This window comes from Nasonia vitripennis, chromosome 5 (assembly GCF_009193385.2).
Source record: "Nasonia vitripennis strain AsymCx chromosome 5, Nvit_psr_1.1, whole genome shotgun sequence".
NCBI classification, from domain to species: Eukaryota; Metazoa; Arthropoda; class Insecta; order Hymenoptera; family Pteromalidae; genus Nasonia; species Nasonia vitripennis.
This window is the reverse complement of record NC_045761.1, coordinates 13,107,509-13,123,301: the sequence shown is the minus strand read 5'-3', so window position 1 is coordinate 13,123,301 and position 15,793 is coordinate 13,107,509. Positions and strand designations below refer to the sequence as shown.

The following is a 15,793-nucleotide window of genomic DNA, read 5'->3' as shown; positions in this document are numbered from 1 at the left end:
AAACAAAAAAGACGGAGAGAGAGAGAGAGAGTGAGCGCGGCTGCAGCGCCTTTACCGACCCCCCTCTCCCGCCGTGTTCCCTAGCAGCCGACACGGCCACACAGGCGAGTCGAGTCGAAAAGGAAAATATATGCAACGCAGCTCTCGCGGCGGCAGAGAGAGAGAGAGAGAGAGAGAGAGAGAGAGAGAGACGGAGATAGGCAAGTAGACGGAGAGAGGACGAGAGACTCACGCGCGCGCGAGGGGGAGGGAGTGGGTGCAGAGAGCAAGAGCGAGTGAGAGAGAGATAGCAATGTACTCACTTCCCGATGATCTCGCAGAGCTCGTAAACATCGTCGAAGAGAACCTCGTCGTCCGCCATGGCGATGAGGCAGTTGGCAGTGCTGGGGCCGCTAGTCTCGGTGCTGCAGGTCTGCTGCCTACGCAGACTCGAGCGCTTTCGTCAGTGCTGCTGCTTGCTCGCGGCCGTCTTGACTGGCGCTGCTGGTGTTGTTGCGGCGACGGCGGCGGCGGGCGAGCGCCCAGCCGAGGACGTCCGCCTCGCCCCGGCGCACGATCCTTTCAGAGCCGCCACACTGCGGCTCCCGCGCACTCTTTGCTCACGCTCAGCTCGCGCTCTCCCTCTCTCTCTCTCTCTCTCGTCCGCACTGATCTCGTCGCACTAGTCCACACGACGACCGAGTCGAGGTAGGCGGACAGACCGCTTGAAACCGCTGCGCTCGCTCCCGAGCAAGACTGGTGGCATAGAACGCGGCGCCTCGAGCAGCAGCGGCAGCAGCACTCGCCAGCCAGCGGGGAGCAGCCTGCTTCTGCGCCGCCGACTGGCTCGCGCGCTCCCTCTGCCGGCGGTGCTCGGTTCTCTGACCTCCCTCTCCTCGCTGCTGCTGCCACCAAAATATTACGCGAGCTCAAAACAATCTGCCGCCGCCGCCGCCGCGGCTAAGAGCAATTGATTCGGCATTAGCTCCGCCCGGCCTTGAGGGCCATCGAAAGAGCTGCTCTGCTGCTGCTATATAGGCCGAATGGACTGCAGAGTGCAGCTCAGCTAGACTCCGAAGCCGCGAGCCGGGCGTGGCGCTTATATCTATACCGCGCCTTGACTCTACTCCGCTCTCCCTGTGCAGCAGCTCGCTCCCTCTCCGCAACGTGCATCGACGACCCACGCGACCCACGCTCCATTTGTCTTTCCTCGCCTCCTCCTCTCTCTCTCTCTCTCTCTCTCTCTCTCTCTCTCTCTCTCTCTCTCTCTCTCTCTCTCTCTCTGCATGTGCACGAGAGAACAAGGTCTGCCGCTGCTGCTTATTATCATCGACCTGCACTGCACATCCACACACAGCAGCAGCTCGCTCGTAAACTTGCTTACTCCGCTGATGCACGCAAAGTAGGCCCGCGAAAGATTGCCGCGCCGATCGATAACAATACCTGTTTGACGCGCTCTCTGCAGCCGCGGCACGCGCGCGCGCTTTCTTTGCTCCGCTCGCGATCCTCCTTTTACCACTCGCTATATACTCCTGATCCTATACCCTCGGCAGTAGCATCGGAATCTCGCGATAACGTAATCCGCGCCGTTGCAAAGAGCGCGGAATTTCTCGTCCCGATGGATTTTTTCCCATTATTTATATCCTTTGACAGCGACACGCCGGGAGAGAGAGAGAGAGAGAGAGAGAGAGAGAGAGAGAGAGAGAGAGAGAGAGAGAGAGGGAGAGGGTGTCGGTATAATCGCGTGTAACCCGCCGTGCAGATAGGGACGTAAAAATAATCGCTTGCAGAGCTTTTTTCAAGGCTGTCATCTTTAAAGGCAAAAACGTCATCGCGACGAGTCAAACTCGGCTGCTTCGGTTAAAAATAATCCTTTTTTATTTTAAGCCGCCTGCTGCGCTGCGATCGATCGAACGATAAACGCTGCAGGCGGTCTAGACGCATTCCATGAATCTTCGATGTAATTTAATTAATTCGCTTGCGGCACGATCTAATCAGTACGCGCGTGTGATAATTCCGGAGCTTTTTTCGTAATATTGTTTGGCCGACACAGGACTATAACGCAAATCTATTGTCTCCGGCACAAAGCGAGCCACTAAGGAATTAAGGGATTAAAAGCGGCTCGAAAACGCTGCCACTCGGACATTTGAATCTCTCTGTCATCTCGTCGAAGGAAAATATGAAGCAACGCATACATGCATAAATTACCGCGGCTTACGAGCTAGAATATTAATTCACCTGGGAGTCAACTGTACCCTCGCAAATAACTGTTGCATCTGCCGGTTGGAAAATACGCGGTTTAAAGTTTTCAGGATTTGGGAAAAACATTTTAAAAATAATTTATTTTTCATGTATCCAATATACTACGCCCTGGTAGAAAGGCCAGCCAATTATTCATATCAAAATTACAAAGGTGTGTTTTACGAAGGTAAGCAGATCTGCTTACACAATTCTGCTGTAGTTGCAGCCTATCCTCGAAAAATCTCCCTCCAACTCTCGGGTGAATTAAAGTCGCGAAATCGTCAAAAAGCACGCGAGGAGAAGCAAAGAGAGCTTGCGCCGGGAAAAACAAATAAATTATGCACTTTCGTCGCGACGAGGCTTTCTCTCTCCGCTCGCGAGAGCACACTGTCCTGCTTTGGTCTTTTACATTTTTTTCCATCGCACTACGTGGTGCTGTGCCATTTCTTCTGCGGAGACGCGCGCGAAAAAAGAGAGAGAGAGAGAGCGAGAGAGGGAGAGAGAGAGGGAGAAAAGGTGCGAGAAAAGCAAAGTGCGGCGCGGGAAAGAGAAAGAGAAAGAGGACACGAGAGAGAAACGCAGTGATGGAGAACGATGAAGTACAAGGCTCCTCCCTAGCCTACTAACAGAGCAGCGGAGCAGCAGCAGCTCGCAACCTGCAAGCTCGCGCGAGCGAGAGCGCTGTTTTTCTCCCCCCGAAAAAAGACCGAAAGCTCGATCGATAATTCATGGCGCGCGCTACACTGGCGTGCTCGCCGAAGCTGCCTCTGCGACGCGGAATTTATTGTGTTTCAGGAAATCGACCCTGTAATACAATATCCGTATATTGTTATCCCTCCCGCAGCTTATATCCGAAATAATTAAAGTAATCGCACTCTCTCTCTCTCTCTCTCTCTCTCTCTCTCTCTCTCTCACGTGCAGCATTATCGATAATCCGGCTCTTTAATGTGTACACTTTTGAATTGTTGATGGGAAATGTCGTCGATTTATTTTTAGCGCAAGTAGCTTTTACGTGCATTATTTACGTGCGCGCCTCGTCGAGCCCTGAAAAGCGCTTTTCTCGAGGATAGATGTATGTGCAGTTTTGAACACTGCTGGAACATAGGTCTTTGTCCAACTTTGAGACTCCATTATATATATAGTGAAATCTCTGCAATTCATTCAATTTGCAAACTTTTCTCTCCCGCCCACTGCACTACACACGGCGACAACGAGGATTTATCTCAATATCACGAGGTGAAAAGAGTACCCGCGAATTTTTCAGGCATACTTCTTCTCTCAGCGCAGATACGTCAATCCGTCGAATATTTCCGAGAGATCCTCCTCGCGGCCCAAGACAGTGAGGACGAGCATGATTTGGCTGCGGCCCCAAGTCTTGTAAAGCGGGAACAGATCCACGGCCGAGTAGCGCAGGTCTTTGGCGAGGAATTTCAAGTGCTTGTGATTTATTCCTTTGAGCACCACCAGGTTTTCCCTGCGAGCACACAATATCGACTCTTACTCAATTTAACTGGAATTCTCGTGTCTCTGCAGCTTATACTCACCCGCTTTCTTCCCAGCTGTCCAGAGCTCTTGCCTTCACTCTGTCCTTGTCGAGTTTATTGTAGAGCCCTAAAAATCCGCGCGCGACCTGTGGAAAGACGATCCTCCATATTTGTTTAAATGAATTATATGAAAGATTTTTTTAATCCCTCACCGATGCCGCTAAATTTCCTTTGTTCGTGAAAAATCCGGTGTTTACGATGCAGTAGATGATGTATTGCGACGGGCCTTCGCCCCTTTTCGTCCGATGGCACACGCACGTATTTTTCGGAAATGAAATTTTCAGGTTTTCCCTTTTCGCTTCGATCTTCACTTTTGCCGCGGTGGAAATGCAATTTCTGAAAATTCGATTAAATCGCTTTGTCGATTTCACGGACGTACTGCGGAATAGCAAGTTTTTCAAATTGCCATCGGCTGCAGGCTATTATTACTTTATACTTTTACGCGAGTTCGACGGCTGTTTACAACATGCATAACCTCGTCCTTTCAATTTTGATTTTCTTTTCATCTTTCACGCAGCAGCGGCGGTGAAAAGTACGAACTTCAATGTTTGGCTTGGCAGCTCGATTCTATCGATTACTATAATCATGTTACTGATTTTGACTGACTTTTTTTATGCGAAATACAGAAACCAGCAAATTTAAATTTTCATTCTGTGTCTGTTAACCAAAAAATTTTGCGCCTGAAAAAAAAAATCCTCTGTTCCATAGAACTATATAGTACATATTGAAATTTGGCACGGATTATACCAATATATTTTTAGAACAATTTAAATTATTCTATTTTTTAAAAAAAGAGATTTGTTATCCTATGTTGGTAACAACGCGCTCGGACGAAAACGGATAACAGAAGTACGTTCGTAATAGATAGCGATAAGTTGCCGCGACAGGCGTCATTGCTGCAGTTTGATACGGCAGATGCCTCGAGTCTCAATATCGCAAGAAGGTTATATACTAGGCGCACTTCCTGAAAGGTAAAGTACAGTCCGAAATCGCGGCGCCACCAGTGTACTCAATGAAAACATCAACAAATAGACGTCTATTGTAAAGTGCACCGGGGTGATATTGATAAGCGGCAATTTCAGAGGGCAAACAGCTTTCTCTCTCGCACTTGTCTCTGTACTCTGTGTGCGGTGCAGTGTGTTTTTCTTACGCGAGTTTTTCTCTGCCGTTATAGGTTAGGAAAGCCAGTTCGGCAGTTGAGACTCTCTTGATCGGCCGATATCGTGATGACATGCGACAGTACTGAGAATCCCCCGTGAAAAAGTGCTCTTCGTGGTCAAGGACAGCTTTCCGACGTTCGGCAGAGAGAGAGAGAGAGAGAGTCGTCCATGCGACAAAACGAACACAAAGTGTCAAGGGCGCTCGCATAATTGGCTACAAATCTCCATCGATGAGCGCTTATTTCAACGACGTTGTCAGAAAATCGGACTCGTTCGACTGCCCCAGCTAGGAGCTGGCTTTTTCGGAAACACCCACGCTAACTCTACGGCGGAGAAAAATACCGGGATTATGGCGAGCCTCGAAACAGGTGCAGCTCATCAATCTGGTGAAAACACCAGCTGGAGGAAAGATCTTATTTCTCAACTGCGGGACAGAAATAGAACGCAAACACAATGTTTCTACGATCTCATTAGTTTGCGTAAGTTATAAATAGGCTATACTTTTATAGATTCGAATTTCGGAATCAAATAACGAATGCAGGAATCTTCGAGAAAACAATATACTTTTTCTTATTCCACCTGACAGTTGCAAGAACCTAATTTGTAGTCTGCCAATGCTCTGATCAAAAGAGAAAGTTTTGACCGTTAACTTTCTTTATTACTTTCAGATAATCGCCTGTTCGACAACGCCAATACATTGAGGGGAGAAAATTTACAGCTCTCGATAGCCAATGAGAGGCTGCGATGCGAGGTATCGAGTGGCACTCCAGGTTCGGGTGCCAATGCTGCCCTCGAAGCCAAATTATTGGCACAGGCTGATGAGCTTACTATGCTGCATAGGCGAAGGGGAGAACATACCCAACAAATTGTAGACCTGAACAACAAATTGCAAGAAGTAATAAAAGAGCTTCAAGCTAAAGAAGCAAGGTACTCAAATTAATCAATATTTGCTTCTTTTTTTCATGATAAATTGCTGAGTGTGATAAATCTAGTGCATGATAAATCTCTAACTCTAAATGTACTTGCAGCCTGGCTGAAAATTTGGAGGTTAATATCGGCTTGCGCTCTGAAATCTCTCGATATGTCACAAAGGAGAGAGAGTTGGAGAATATCAATCAAATGTTAAAAGACGAACATCAGGCCTTACAATTAGCTTTTGCCTCACTCGAGGATAAATTGAGAAAAGCACAAGTAAATTATGTTATTCCTCATGTTCATGCATTTATTTCAAACAATTCATTTGTCATTGAATATTTCAGGAAGAGAATCGACAATTGGTAGACCGTTTAATCAAGTACAAAGCTAAAGATGCAGAGAAAATGAACGAAGAAAATGATAACTTTTTAAAGTGAGTAATAAGAATTGTTCTATACATTTCAAAGTTCATTTTAAATGTTCGACATGGTCAAAAATTACTAGCATAATGTTTGCTTTCCACTAATTGTACAATTAATACAAACTATGTCAATTTTGGATGGTAGAATTATAATTGAATTAAAATTAGAAAAGACATAGGGAAGTCAGGCTAAATTTAGAAGAGATTGAGCAGACTTGCTTATTCTCCACAGTCTTCTAGTAGAGCATGGACAGTTTTTCTAATGTAGTGAGGGATTTCAGGTAAACACTCGTGTAAATAGCGTAAATTATTGTATGTTTGCTTCACCACTAACTTGCATGACTCGTTATTGTTTTAATCTTTGCTGATGTAAAACTTGGTAAATTAAAAAAATTTAATTTAACCAGTAAGGTTTGCTCTTCTCTAATGTTTCCTCTCTAAAAATGGTTTGTATACATTTACTAACTCTTATCAATGTTTGATTTGCTGCTTGGTGTAATGTTTGTATTGACATAGATAAACTCTGACATTACTTCTTTTAATATTAAAACTTATGTGTAGCCCGTTGTTTCCTCTGCCAATTAATTTGATAGTGTCAAAAATGTAATCATGTCTGTTGTCACTCGTGCAGATCACTGAAACTTCATACACCACATTCAGTTTCCGTAGTGCTTATCACTTAGCCACTTCACTTTGCTTGACATTTTCGTTTCAGTGAGAGTTTTACCAGCCCGACAGCCTTTTTGATGCATACCATTTCAAAGTTTGGGTAAGTTAAAAATAAGCAACAGAAAATTGCTATAAAAAGATTCTTATAGCTAACATTAAATCGCTTTTGGGCTGGTAGCAAACATTAAGCTACACTTGTAAACTTATAAAATATATAACAAAAATCTGTGCTTCTCCTCAACAAATGGTAGATCTTTATATGTACTTCAACTTGTAAATATACAGACGATTTATTACTGTAAGCAGGTGAAATAACGGATAAATAGAATTTATAGAATAGAATAACGTTTTAATAGAATTTTTTGGATTTTTCTGCTGGGTTAAGATTTTGTGCATGACGTTTTTTGCAAAGAAAAATTTAATAACGAATGCTAAAACTTGTAACTATTACTTTTAAGAATTGTATCGAAGTGTAATATTTGCATGTAAAAGTGTGTTTCCTACGAACGAGTCTTTGCTTTCTTGGCAGGAAGCTCTTTCTTTTATTGCGCACCAATAGTTATTTGATTTGTGTAATGATTTCCATTCGCTTTTAAATTTTCAGGAAAAGACAAGCCAAAATGCAAAAAGAATTAGAAGATGCGGCCAAAGATACTAGGCCAGCCAGTCCAGATCGTGTCAGTTTAAAGGAAGGGCTACTTGGTCTTCCCACGTCGGTGCCGACTAAAGTCTCCATCAAATTTGTACGTTGATGCTCTCATAAAAGACTCGTTACTTACACAATGTTCTAAGCAATTTTCACATCAAGTCAGTCATCGAAAGTGCGAGTGCTGTTCATCTTGAGTTTAAGCACCGTTTTGCGACAAAACATTAATAGTCATAATTCTCATCCATTCACTAACGAAAGCCTGTGTTCGTTCTGACTTGATTTGAGTTAACAATAATTGATTCTTCGATGATTAAGCGCATACATCAAATTTATATGATCGCATACTTGAGCGATCGCGATAAGTATTTGATAACTGAAATGAAGATACGGTTTTATTCTCCGGTTGTTGGGATGTTTTGTATTTGCAATTGTTATTCTGAAAGAGAATGTATTTATTGTAACTATTTATAAAACTGCGTGAAATAGAGTTAGATAGTTTGCGCTCTATGGTGATTTGTTAAGAAGATTATATATTTCGTGGAAGAATTTAGTTGGAATTTAGTCATAGGAAGAAAACGAAAGTTATGTTTACTTTAAACTGTAAAGAGCAGGGTTATTAACTAGTTTGTTAATATTTAAGAAGAAAAGTTCCTTTAACGAATTGTGTGATAAATATGTACTTGTAAAACCATATTTATTTAATACATGCATATTAAACAGAGACATATCAAAGTAAAATTTGTTTTGAATAGTTGAAACACATGCCAGATTGTAGAATTAGAGTAGAATACGTGTCTTTCACGAATCAACAAATCCCGAGTTGCTGGCACCTTAAGAAATTATCTAATCGCTTTGTGCTCCCTTTTCCTTTGCTGACTAAAACTGAGCGAAACATTCCGTGAGTCATGTATTCATTGAGCGAGCAGCGTAGCAAGCTTCGAAAAAGTGCACTCAGGATAAACGAGATAATATTTAATTTGTCACGTTCTGCGTGTACATGGGAGTGCGTCGGTTTGGCAGCCGATCCATCCTGCGAGAATTTCATGAATGCCGCGCAACAAGTACGCAGCATTGACTCGCGCATGCTTACGTACGCACACATGTATAGGCACGGTAGAACGCATATTGCACTTTAAACTTGACGCTCCAACGACGTAACGCGCGGACTGGGCGCGCACACTCGGCGTTACTGGGAAGTTAATCCATCAACGTGATGAGTTTATCGACGTTGGAGGGATTTTATGAAAAGCGTCGAATCGCGTATCGCGTAAAGATTTTAATCTGCATGAGTAGTCAAAGTAATGCATTTTGAGATAGGGGCTTACAGCCGTGTACTATGTGCGTGTGCGTGTTTGAGTGTGCTAGCAAACAGCTCTGCGAAATTTTATTAGTTCCGCCGTTTACGGATTGCCTCTGGTGAAACTTGAACTCGCTTTCTCACACCCGTGTATACGCACAGCGCAATTTGTATCTAAATGTTTATAACGATGAATTAGTTGAATGTAATGTAACGGCAACCCCACGTTGCAGAACGCGCACGAGGGTGAGGTGAACGCCGTCCGATGGTCGCCGACCGACAGAATACTCGCCACAGGCGGCGCGGACAGAAGAGTCAAGTTGTGGGACATAACCAAAGGTAATGCACATGATCTTATTGTACTTGTTTATCTACGTAATGCGGAAACTGGAAATTCAAGTGAGAACTGAATGAGGTGCTCCGAGTGTACAGCGCTTGTTCTATCCATCGCGAAATAAAAGGGAGAACTCATTTAATTCAACTCGTTATTTTCGCTCATAATCCGCCGCCGCGATGCGAGCTCGTTGGGATTACTCGATGCGTGCGCGAGTGTGGGATTTATACGTTTTTCAACTGGTTTTCTCTCTTTTATCTTGGTGGCGCGAGCTCGTTATAATAACGCCGCTCGTTCGCCGATGTGAAAAATCGAGAAAAAGCAAAGAGTATGAAATAAAAAGTTTCGATCCCTGCGAAATGTACTCTAAAAACGACGTTGTTTGCAGGAGGATACGAGTGCAAGGGAATACTGGTGGGCAGCAACGCCGGAGTTATGTCGGTGGACTTTGACTCGTCGGGCCAGCACATTCTCGGAGCTTCCAACGATTTCGCCAGCCGCGTCTGGACCGTCGGGGATCTTCGATTAAGGGTGAGTGATTTTTTCTGCTTTCACCCCAGCTTGTCCCCGACAAACATGTATGTACGCCGTTCGGCTGTTGTATCAGTCAAACGATGATCGTATAAAAGGCTGATACATATATAACTCGGCGGAGCGCGAGTCGCTTCCATTTCCAAGTTATTGCAGGTAGCCCAGAGCTCGGCAAATGTTTGCCTTACGTGTCGACGAGGCAAACTTGCAGGCGAGCGTGAATTTGAAAATTCGAATGCGTCGCTTATTGTCTCTCTCCCTCGGCGGCGGCGGCAGCTGCTCTCGCATTATACATGCCCGCAAATGGATCACATTCTTTGCCTCCGGTCGCAGCGATTGTTTGTCCGCGTAATGCACTTGATGTATGCGATGTGCGGAGCGAGCTGCATACACATTGTGGAAAGAGCGAATGCGCGCGCCGTATTTTTCTCTCTCCAGCTCGCGCCGCGCGGGCTGAAATGATATTCGCTCAGCCGCGATTGGCTCGCTCTCGCGGGGGCGGCAAATGGGTCGCAAACAGCCATTAAACGGCGCAAGCTCTGCCAACGACTCAAGACGGAATGTATCTGCAATAGAATTTGAAATTCATCGCGCGCGGGGCTCCTCCGAGCTTTTTGCATAAACTCGCGCGGGGCGCGATCGTAAAGCTAATGACGACGCTTCCTGCAACAGCAGTAGCAGTAGCAGCGAGAAAGATACGTTCGGCGCATTCCGGCTTTCGCGGAACTTGTTATTTTTTCGCTTCATTACGCGGGCTGCTGTGCGGCGCTTCGCGCATGAATAAAGTGCGTAGAGCGCGCGCAATAAAGCGGAATAAAACGCTGCCGCCGCGGCGCTACGTAGCCATGGAAGTGGCGCGCTGACAATGCACTTTGACACTATACCTACGTACAGACTTGGAAAAGTTCGCGGAGTTCGAGCAATGCCAACATTGCTATCTTATCGCGACGAGCGAGTTTACTCCGGGTATCAAGCGCACTTTCGCGCACTTTCGCGCACTGGAGCTTTTGATTCGAAAGACGTTCCGTAAAGGAGTAACGTCATTAAAAGTTTCGCCGCTCAGCCTCCGTTGTTATTCAAATGTTTTGCCGACGAGTAATCCCGTACGCGCATTGTAAGCGATCCGCGCAGGAAAATCCGCGCTGCCTTCTCTTTTTCTCCGAAGCTGGCGTCAAGCTCCTTTGATAATATTATCCGAGAGCTGTCGGCAAGAATTATGTGCGTGGCGCATAATTAGAGAGCTAGATTTTATTCGCTGGCAGCTGCTTCGCGCGCGAGACACAAAGTTTGTCTTTGGGAAATAAGAGCAACGCGCGCGCGACGACGCTGCTGCTGCTGCTGCTGTTGGGAGAAATGGAGAGAAGTCGCGTGCGTATTAACGAAACTCGCTGTTTCAATGAGCAGAGCGAACAAGTTGAGCTTCTAGATTTTCCTTTGTGACGCCTTTCTCCAGTCTAGCTCGACGTCGGCAGCAGCCTTGTCACTTTATATGAGCCGGCGCAGTATATGGCAAATACGCGCGCCACGAGATCTGATAATTATTCGACGCTTCAAAGCTAATGCCCGAACAAAACGGCGCGCGCGAGGCGGCATTATAGTGTGTAGAGAAAGTCTCGTGGAAACGGAAGGCAGGAAGGAAGGATGGATGGAGAGAGAGAAAGAGGGAAAGAGCGAGAGAGAGAGAGAGAGAGAGAGAGCCACTTTAGTTACTGTCCCAGCCTCTCTTCTTGATGAGATACGCCGCGCAGCGCTTTTGTTCCCCTTCTCCCTTTGTGCTCGGCTTTCTTCCTCCTCTAACCCTAGTCTTCCTGCCGCAGGGCCCACATTCTCTGATTCATTAGCCGGGATTCGAGAAAGAAAATCCGAGAGACTGTCTCTCGTACAATGCGCGTGTCTCGATAAGCTGAAAGGCGTCGTTTGAATTTTACAGACGCAGCTTTCGATTGACACTGCCCGCGCGCGCGAGTGCACACGTGCACTTTGCTCTCGGCGCCTAATGCAATTATTCGAGCCGCTTGTTTCTCTCTCTCGCGCGCGCGCTCAGTCTCGTAAAAAGCGGCGTAGCGGGGAGGAAGTTTCATTTCGGAGATTGCTGACCAATGGCGCATGAAGCCGAGACAAGAGAGAGAGAGAGAGAGAGAGCGTATAGGTGGTAATTCCCGCTGCTGAATTGAAAGTGCACGCGGAGGAGAAGAGCTATTCCTTCGCTCAGCGATATTTATCTTGCGCAGGCTTGCGTTTCTGCAGCCAACAGCAGATTCGCATAGATCTGCCGTCGTACTATATAGTAGGGGGGGGGGGGGGGAGCCAGGCGCGCACGAGAACTGCCGACGCAATTAGAATTTCGCGAGAAGAGATTCTGAATAATTGGCTCTGCTAGTCGCGGCGGGATTTCCTTCCCCGCACACCCGCACATCGACGCGCGGGAAAAGCCTCGATGTGTACGTGTATGTGTGTGCGGTGTATCCCGTCCGTGTCGATTGCCAACTCTCTCTCACTCGAAATCTTAAATAATGGAGGGCAGCAATCCTCGCCAAGTCGGCTTTTCCTCATTGTATGATCGCTAATGCTCATACCTCCCATCTCTTCTCTACATTATTCAACTTTTATACGTCTTCTCCTTATTCCTCTTCTTCTCCTCTCTTTCCAATAATGTTGAGAAACTCTGAGGCCGTTCCCCGCACACATGTACGAGTTCTTCAGGCTGTATTTGTAATAAAAAAAAATTGTATAGCATATCAATATAACGGCAGCACGTGCGATTAAGTTGGTCGAGGGTGTCGGCTCCCTTATCCGTCCTCGTATAACGTGTGTATCCCACGCATTATGTACATTTAAATGCGCGCGCGGAGGAGACGCTCTCCTTCTCGGCATTTGGCACCCTCGGCACGAGCCATCACTTCGGTTAAAGATCACGTTATCCGCGTAAGCTCGCCGGCCATAAAACTCGCCCTTTCTCTCTTGTCTCTGTGTGCCGTGGATAGTATACTCGAAGCGGAGCCGCAGCACTCGGCGAGCGAGAGGACCCTAAATTTCATATTTCTCCCGATCTTTCGAGTCCCTTGTTTGTCGCGCGACGGCCTCACGGGACAGGCCGGGAGGCAGAAGCAAACCAGGCGTTAAACGAATATCGATGGTAATGGCGGGTACCTGGCCGTGGAACGATAATGGACTCGATTCCTTCTCGCATTGCTCTTTTTTTCCTCTCTCGCTTGGCTCGTGTTTTCCTCGCGAGAAGCGACGTACGCCCCACTACGACGACGACTATCTTTTTCCTTTGTCGCGCTGCTGTTGTTGTTCTTGCGGCTGATACAGCGCGGGGACGTGCTATACGGCAAGTTCCCGCGGCTACTGTTGCTGAGCCGGAGACTACTCTTTATGCACCCGACGCGTCTTAATCCGCTACTAATGAGTTGCGACTTTATACACTTGACCCCCGCGAGCCGAATCTGCATTCGTGGCGCGCGTGTAAGGGTCGCCGGATTAGATGGCAGGCCGGGATTAGCCTCGGGAGGGAAACTCGCGCGGCAAAGCTCGAATGTTAATTTAGTGAAATTGCGCACGCGCGAGCAACGATAGCGAAGGAGCTTTTCATGCAGCGCTTCGCGGCCACCGTGTCGCTGTGCACGAACGCTTTGATATTCTCTTTCTCAGCAGGGATACTTTTCGAGCTATCGGCAATGGCTGCGTTGATTGAAGGAAGGAATTTCGTTCGAATTTATTGAAAAGTACAGACATTGTTCCGAAGGCAAAATGAAACGATAAATAAAAAAACTGTACCCCCGTTTCGAACAATCGTCATTTTCGAACCCCACAACTGACAAATTCAAACGAATTTCCTCATGTAAAAGTTAAAAGTTTTTCGGCCGCTTATTGAAGCGCTCGTAAAAAAGTTTTTGTAATCCCCCCGAAATCGCGCGGTGAATATATATGGTTTTATACAAAGCCCTCTCGGAAACTCTCTCTGAATGCCCGTGAATTTCTTATTGCTCGCGCGTTCTTATGTTCTTCGGCAACAAAGGGTATTTGAAAGCGCATTCAGCGTAAATTTCTTCCATCGTCAAACGAAAACTCGCATCGCGCACGTAAGTGCGGCTAATGGTGAAACAACCGGTTCACGAGCATCCAGCGTGACAATTGTTGGAAAGAGCGTGTACGGATGAGGAACGCATCGCACACGCCGCTCTGGAACTCATTAATCGGACGCGCTGAGGGCCGTAATCCACTTAGATAATTTTAGGGCAACGGCGGTGTTATGGCTGCCAGCGGCGAGAAAAACTCGCGTATTCCCTCGCTCTTTTTCCACTGCTGGCACACGCGGTCTGTCGTTCAAACGAATTACTCTCGTACCGGCCTCTGATTAATGCGTGCATAATTAACACGTTTATTTGTTGCAGAAGGGACAATAATTTATCAGAGAAGTACTGCTCTCTGCGAAAAAAGCATTTTCGAGCGAATAACCGCCCGTACAGTAATGAATAGAATTGTGCCTGAAATCATATCGTCGAACTTTTTTTTCACAGAAGGCAAAAGCTTCAATCGGTTTTCTCCCGTACTTCCCATTCGCGCGTGGCAGCCAATATTCAGCTTCTCTTTGATTTTTTTCGTTTATTCGCGTTCGACGCGGCTCGTAAAACTGACGTAAAACTGACAAGCCGACTATACACAAATTCTCCGGTTCTCTCTGCGAGTGTTTCTCTCCACCTCTAGCTAACTTTATTTTTTCTGGCCGCTCGAACAAGTGGAGCGCGGCGACAAGAATGGACTCTTAGCTTTAAACGGCAAACCGGCTCTCTCACGATCGCTATTTTATTGCGCCGATCGTGAAAAACTTTGATGAGCGTTGGTTTTAGCCTCCACTTCTTTCTCGCACTTTCAAAGAGAACACAGCTTCGCGAGCTACCGTAGCGGGCTTTCTATATGAGGCACTTTACAACAGTGGCTCGAACCGTTTTACACCTACGGCTGCGCGCGCACTGAAAGTAATACCCTCGCTTCGTATCCAGAACAACTTGGCCGCTTCGGTAAATTTACTTGTCGCGCGCGACTTACGCAACTTCACGACTTTTCAATCTTATCCCCCTGCGCATATATGGCCTTGCGCCCCTTCAGACCGCGGGTAGGAGGGGCGGGGAGTAGATAAACTATGTCAGTTCTGGCCCACCTGGGGAGGGGGAGGGGGTGTAATGGTTTATAGCATGTCAGTTCTGGCCCACCTGGGGGCGAAATGGTACATGGCGTGTGAGTTCTGGCGCAAGCGGTAAGAGAGCGGTGAGAGAGCGGTCGATAACGTCATCAACGCTGGCGTTGTCGATCGCGAGATCCCCGATCGATGCAGCGTCTCGGTGCTGGCGGTGACGTCAACGGCCCGATGTTACCTTCTGCTGTTGATACCGACGGCTTGCTGCCCTACCGATATGTCTCCATAGCAGCGAGAGTCAATTTTAAACGTATGGCTGTACCGCGCAACTTATCGTTTCCTCTGGCGAATGTTTTGAGAATCTATTATCTAACTTATAAACAAAATTCGCATGGTGACTATAGAACGATGATCATGGGGACGCATTCTGGGCTGTTCTCTCGTACAGCAAAGGTCACATGCATTCAAGAGTTGTATCGTTTTATAATAAAATGGCTGAAAATATGTAAGTAAAATAATAATTATTATTTTTATAATTTATTAATATTTTAGTCGCTTTTAAAAACCTTTTAAATAAAAAAACTGAACATTTTTTTTGAGTAAATATAAAACTTTATATATATATATATATATATATATACACAGGGTGGGCCATTTTAATCAAACCAGTCTAATAACTCCTAAATTAAGCCATGAACAGAAAAATTGTTCAGATGAAAGTTGTCCAGGATCAAGGGGGACATCTTGTTGTGCAATTAGTTTTGACCTTGAACTCAAATTTCAAGGTCATTTGAAGGTCAAATTTTTTTTTAAATAGGAACCCTTATTTTTTATAGCAGATTCGGAAAGAACAGGGAATTTTACGTCCGAAACGTCCTAAAGTCAACATCCTCTAAAAGCTCTGGCAGTCGAT

At 46.2% G+C, this 15,793-nt stretch overlaps 3 protein-coding genes across 21 annotated transcripts in view; 1 reads left to right on the top strand and 2 right to left on the bottom strand.

Annotated features, from left to right (window-relative positions):
- The window catches only part of LOC100117071 (peripheral plasma membrane protein CASK), a 64,002-nt gene extending 63,213 nt beyond the window's left edge, over positions 1 to 789 (bottom strand). For 13 of the 15 annotated variants that reach the window (XM_031931944.2, XM_032600446.1, XM_032600449.1 and 10 more), the window contains exon 1: positions 303 to 784. In XM_031931944.2, coding sequence (XP_031787804.1) covers positions 303 to 361 — 59 coding nt within the window. In that variant the 5' untranslated portion in view covers positions 362 to 784. Of the gene's footprint in view, positions 1 to 302 lie in introns of all 15 variants that reach the window. The other 2 variants (XM_032600448.1, XM_031931953.2) reach the window with 2 other exon arrangements.
- Positions 790 to 798: 9 nt separating this feature from the next.
- Positions 799 to 4,774, bottom strand: LOC116417676. 3 transcript variants are annotated; one of them, XM_031931963.2, is made up of 5 exons: positions 4,194 to 4,774; positions 3,917 to 4,100; positions 3,765 to 3,850; positions 3,491 to 3,694; positions 799 to 884 (listed from the first exon to the last, which is right to left on the bottom strand). In XM_031931963.2, exons 1-4 carry the CDS (start codon positions 4,268 to 4,270, stop codon positions 3,499 to 3,501), a joined length of 543 nt encoding a protein of 180 aa, XP_031787823.1. In that variant the 5' UTR covers positions 4,271 to 4,774; the 3' UTR covers positions 799 to 884; positions 3,491 to 3,498. The 3 variants fall into 3 exon arrangements, with proteins under 3 accessions (XP_031787823.1, XP_031787824.1, XP_031787822.1); XM_031931964.2 differs by having other exon boundaries at positions 803 to 881; XM_031931962.2 differs by lacking the exon at positions 799 to 884 and having other exon boundaries at positions 3,144 to 3,694.
- The window catches only part of LOC100119823 (autophagy-related protein 16-1), a 295,623-nt gene continuing 284,475 nt past the window's right edge, over positions 4,646 to 15,793 (top strand). The window contains exons 1-9 of one of the 3 annotated variants that reach the window (XM_016987746.2): positions 4,646 to 4,735; positions 4,939 to 5,403; positions 5,593 to 5,851; positions 5,953 to 6,115; positions 6,184 to 6,272; positions 6,976 to 7,029; positions 7,534 to 7,672; positions 9,109 to 9,214; positions 9,598 to 9,740. In XM_016987746.2, coding sequence (XP_016843235.1) covers positions 5,274 to 5,403; positions 5,593 to 5,851; positions 5,953 to 6,115; positions 6,184 to 6,272; positions 6,976 to 7,029; positions 7,534 to 7,672; positions 9,109 to 9,214; positions 9,598 to 9,740 — 1,083 coding nt within the window. In that variant the 5' untranslated portion in view covers positions 4,646 to 4,735; positions 4,939 to 5,273. Of the gene's footprint in view, positions 5,404 to 5,592; positions 5,852 to 5,952; positions 6,116 to 6,183; positions 6,273 to 6,975; positions 7,030 to 7,533; positions 7,673 to 9,108; positions 9,215 to 9,597; positions 9,741 to 15,793 lie in introns of all 3 variants that reach the window. The other 2 variants (XM_032600452.1, XM_001603486.6) reach the window with 2 other exon arrangements.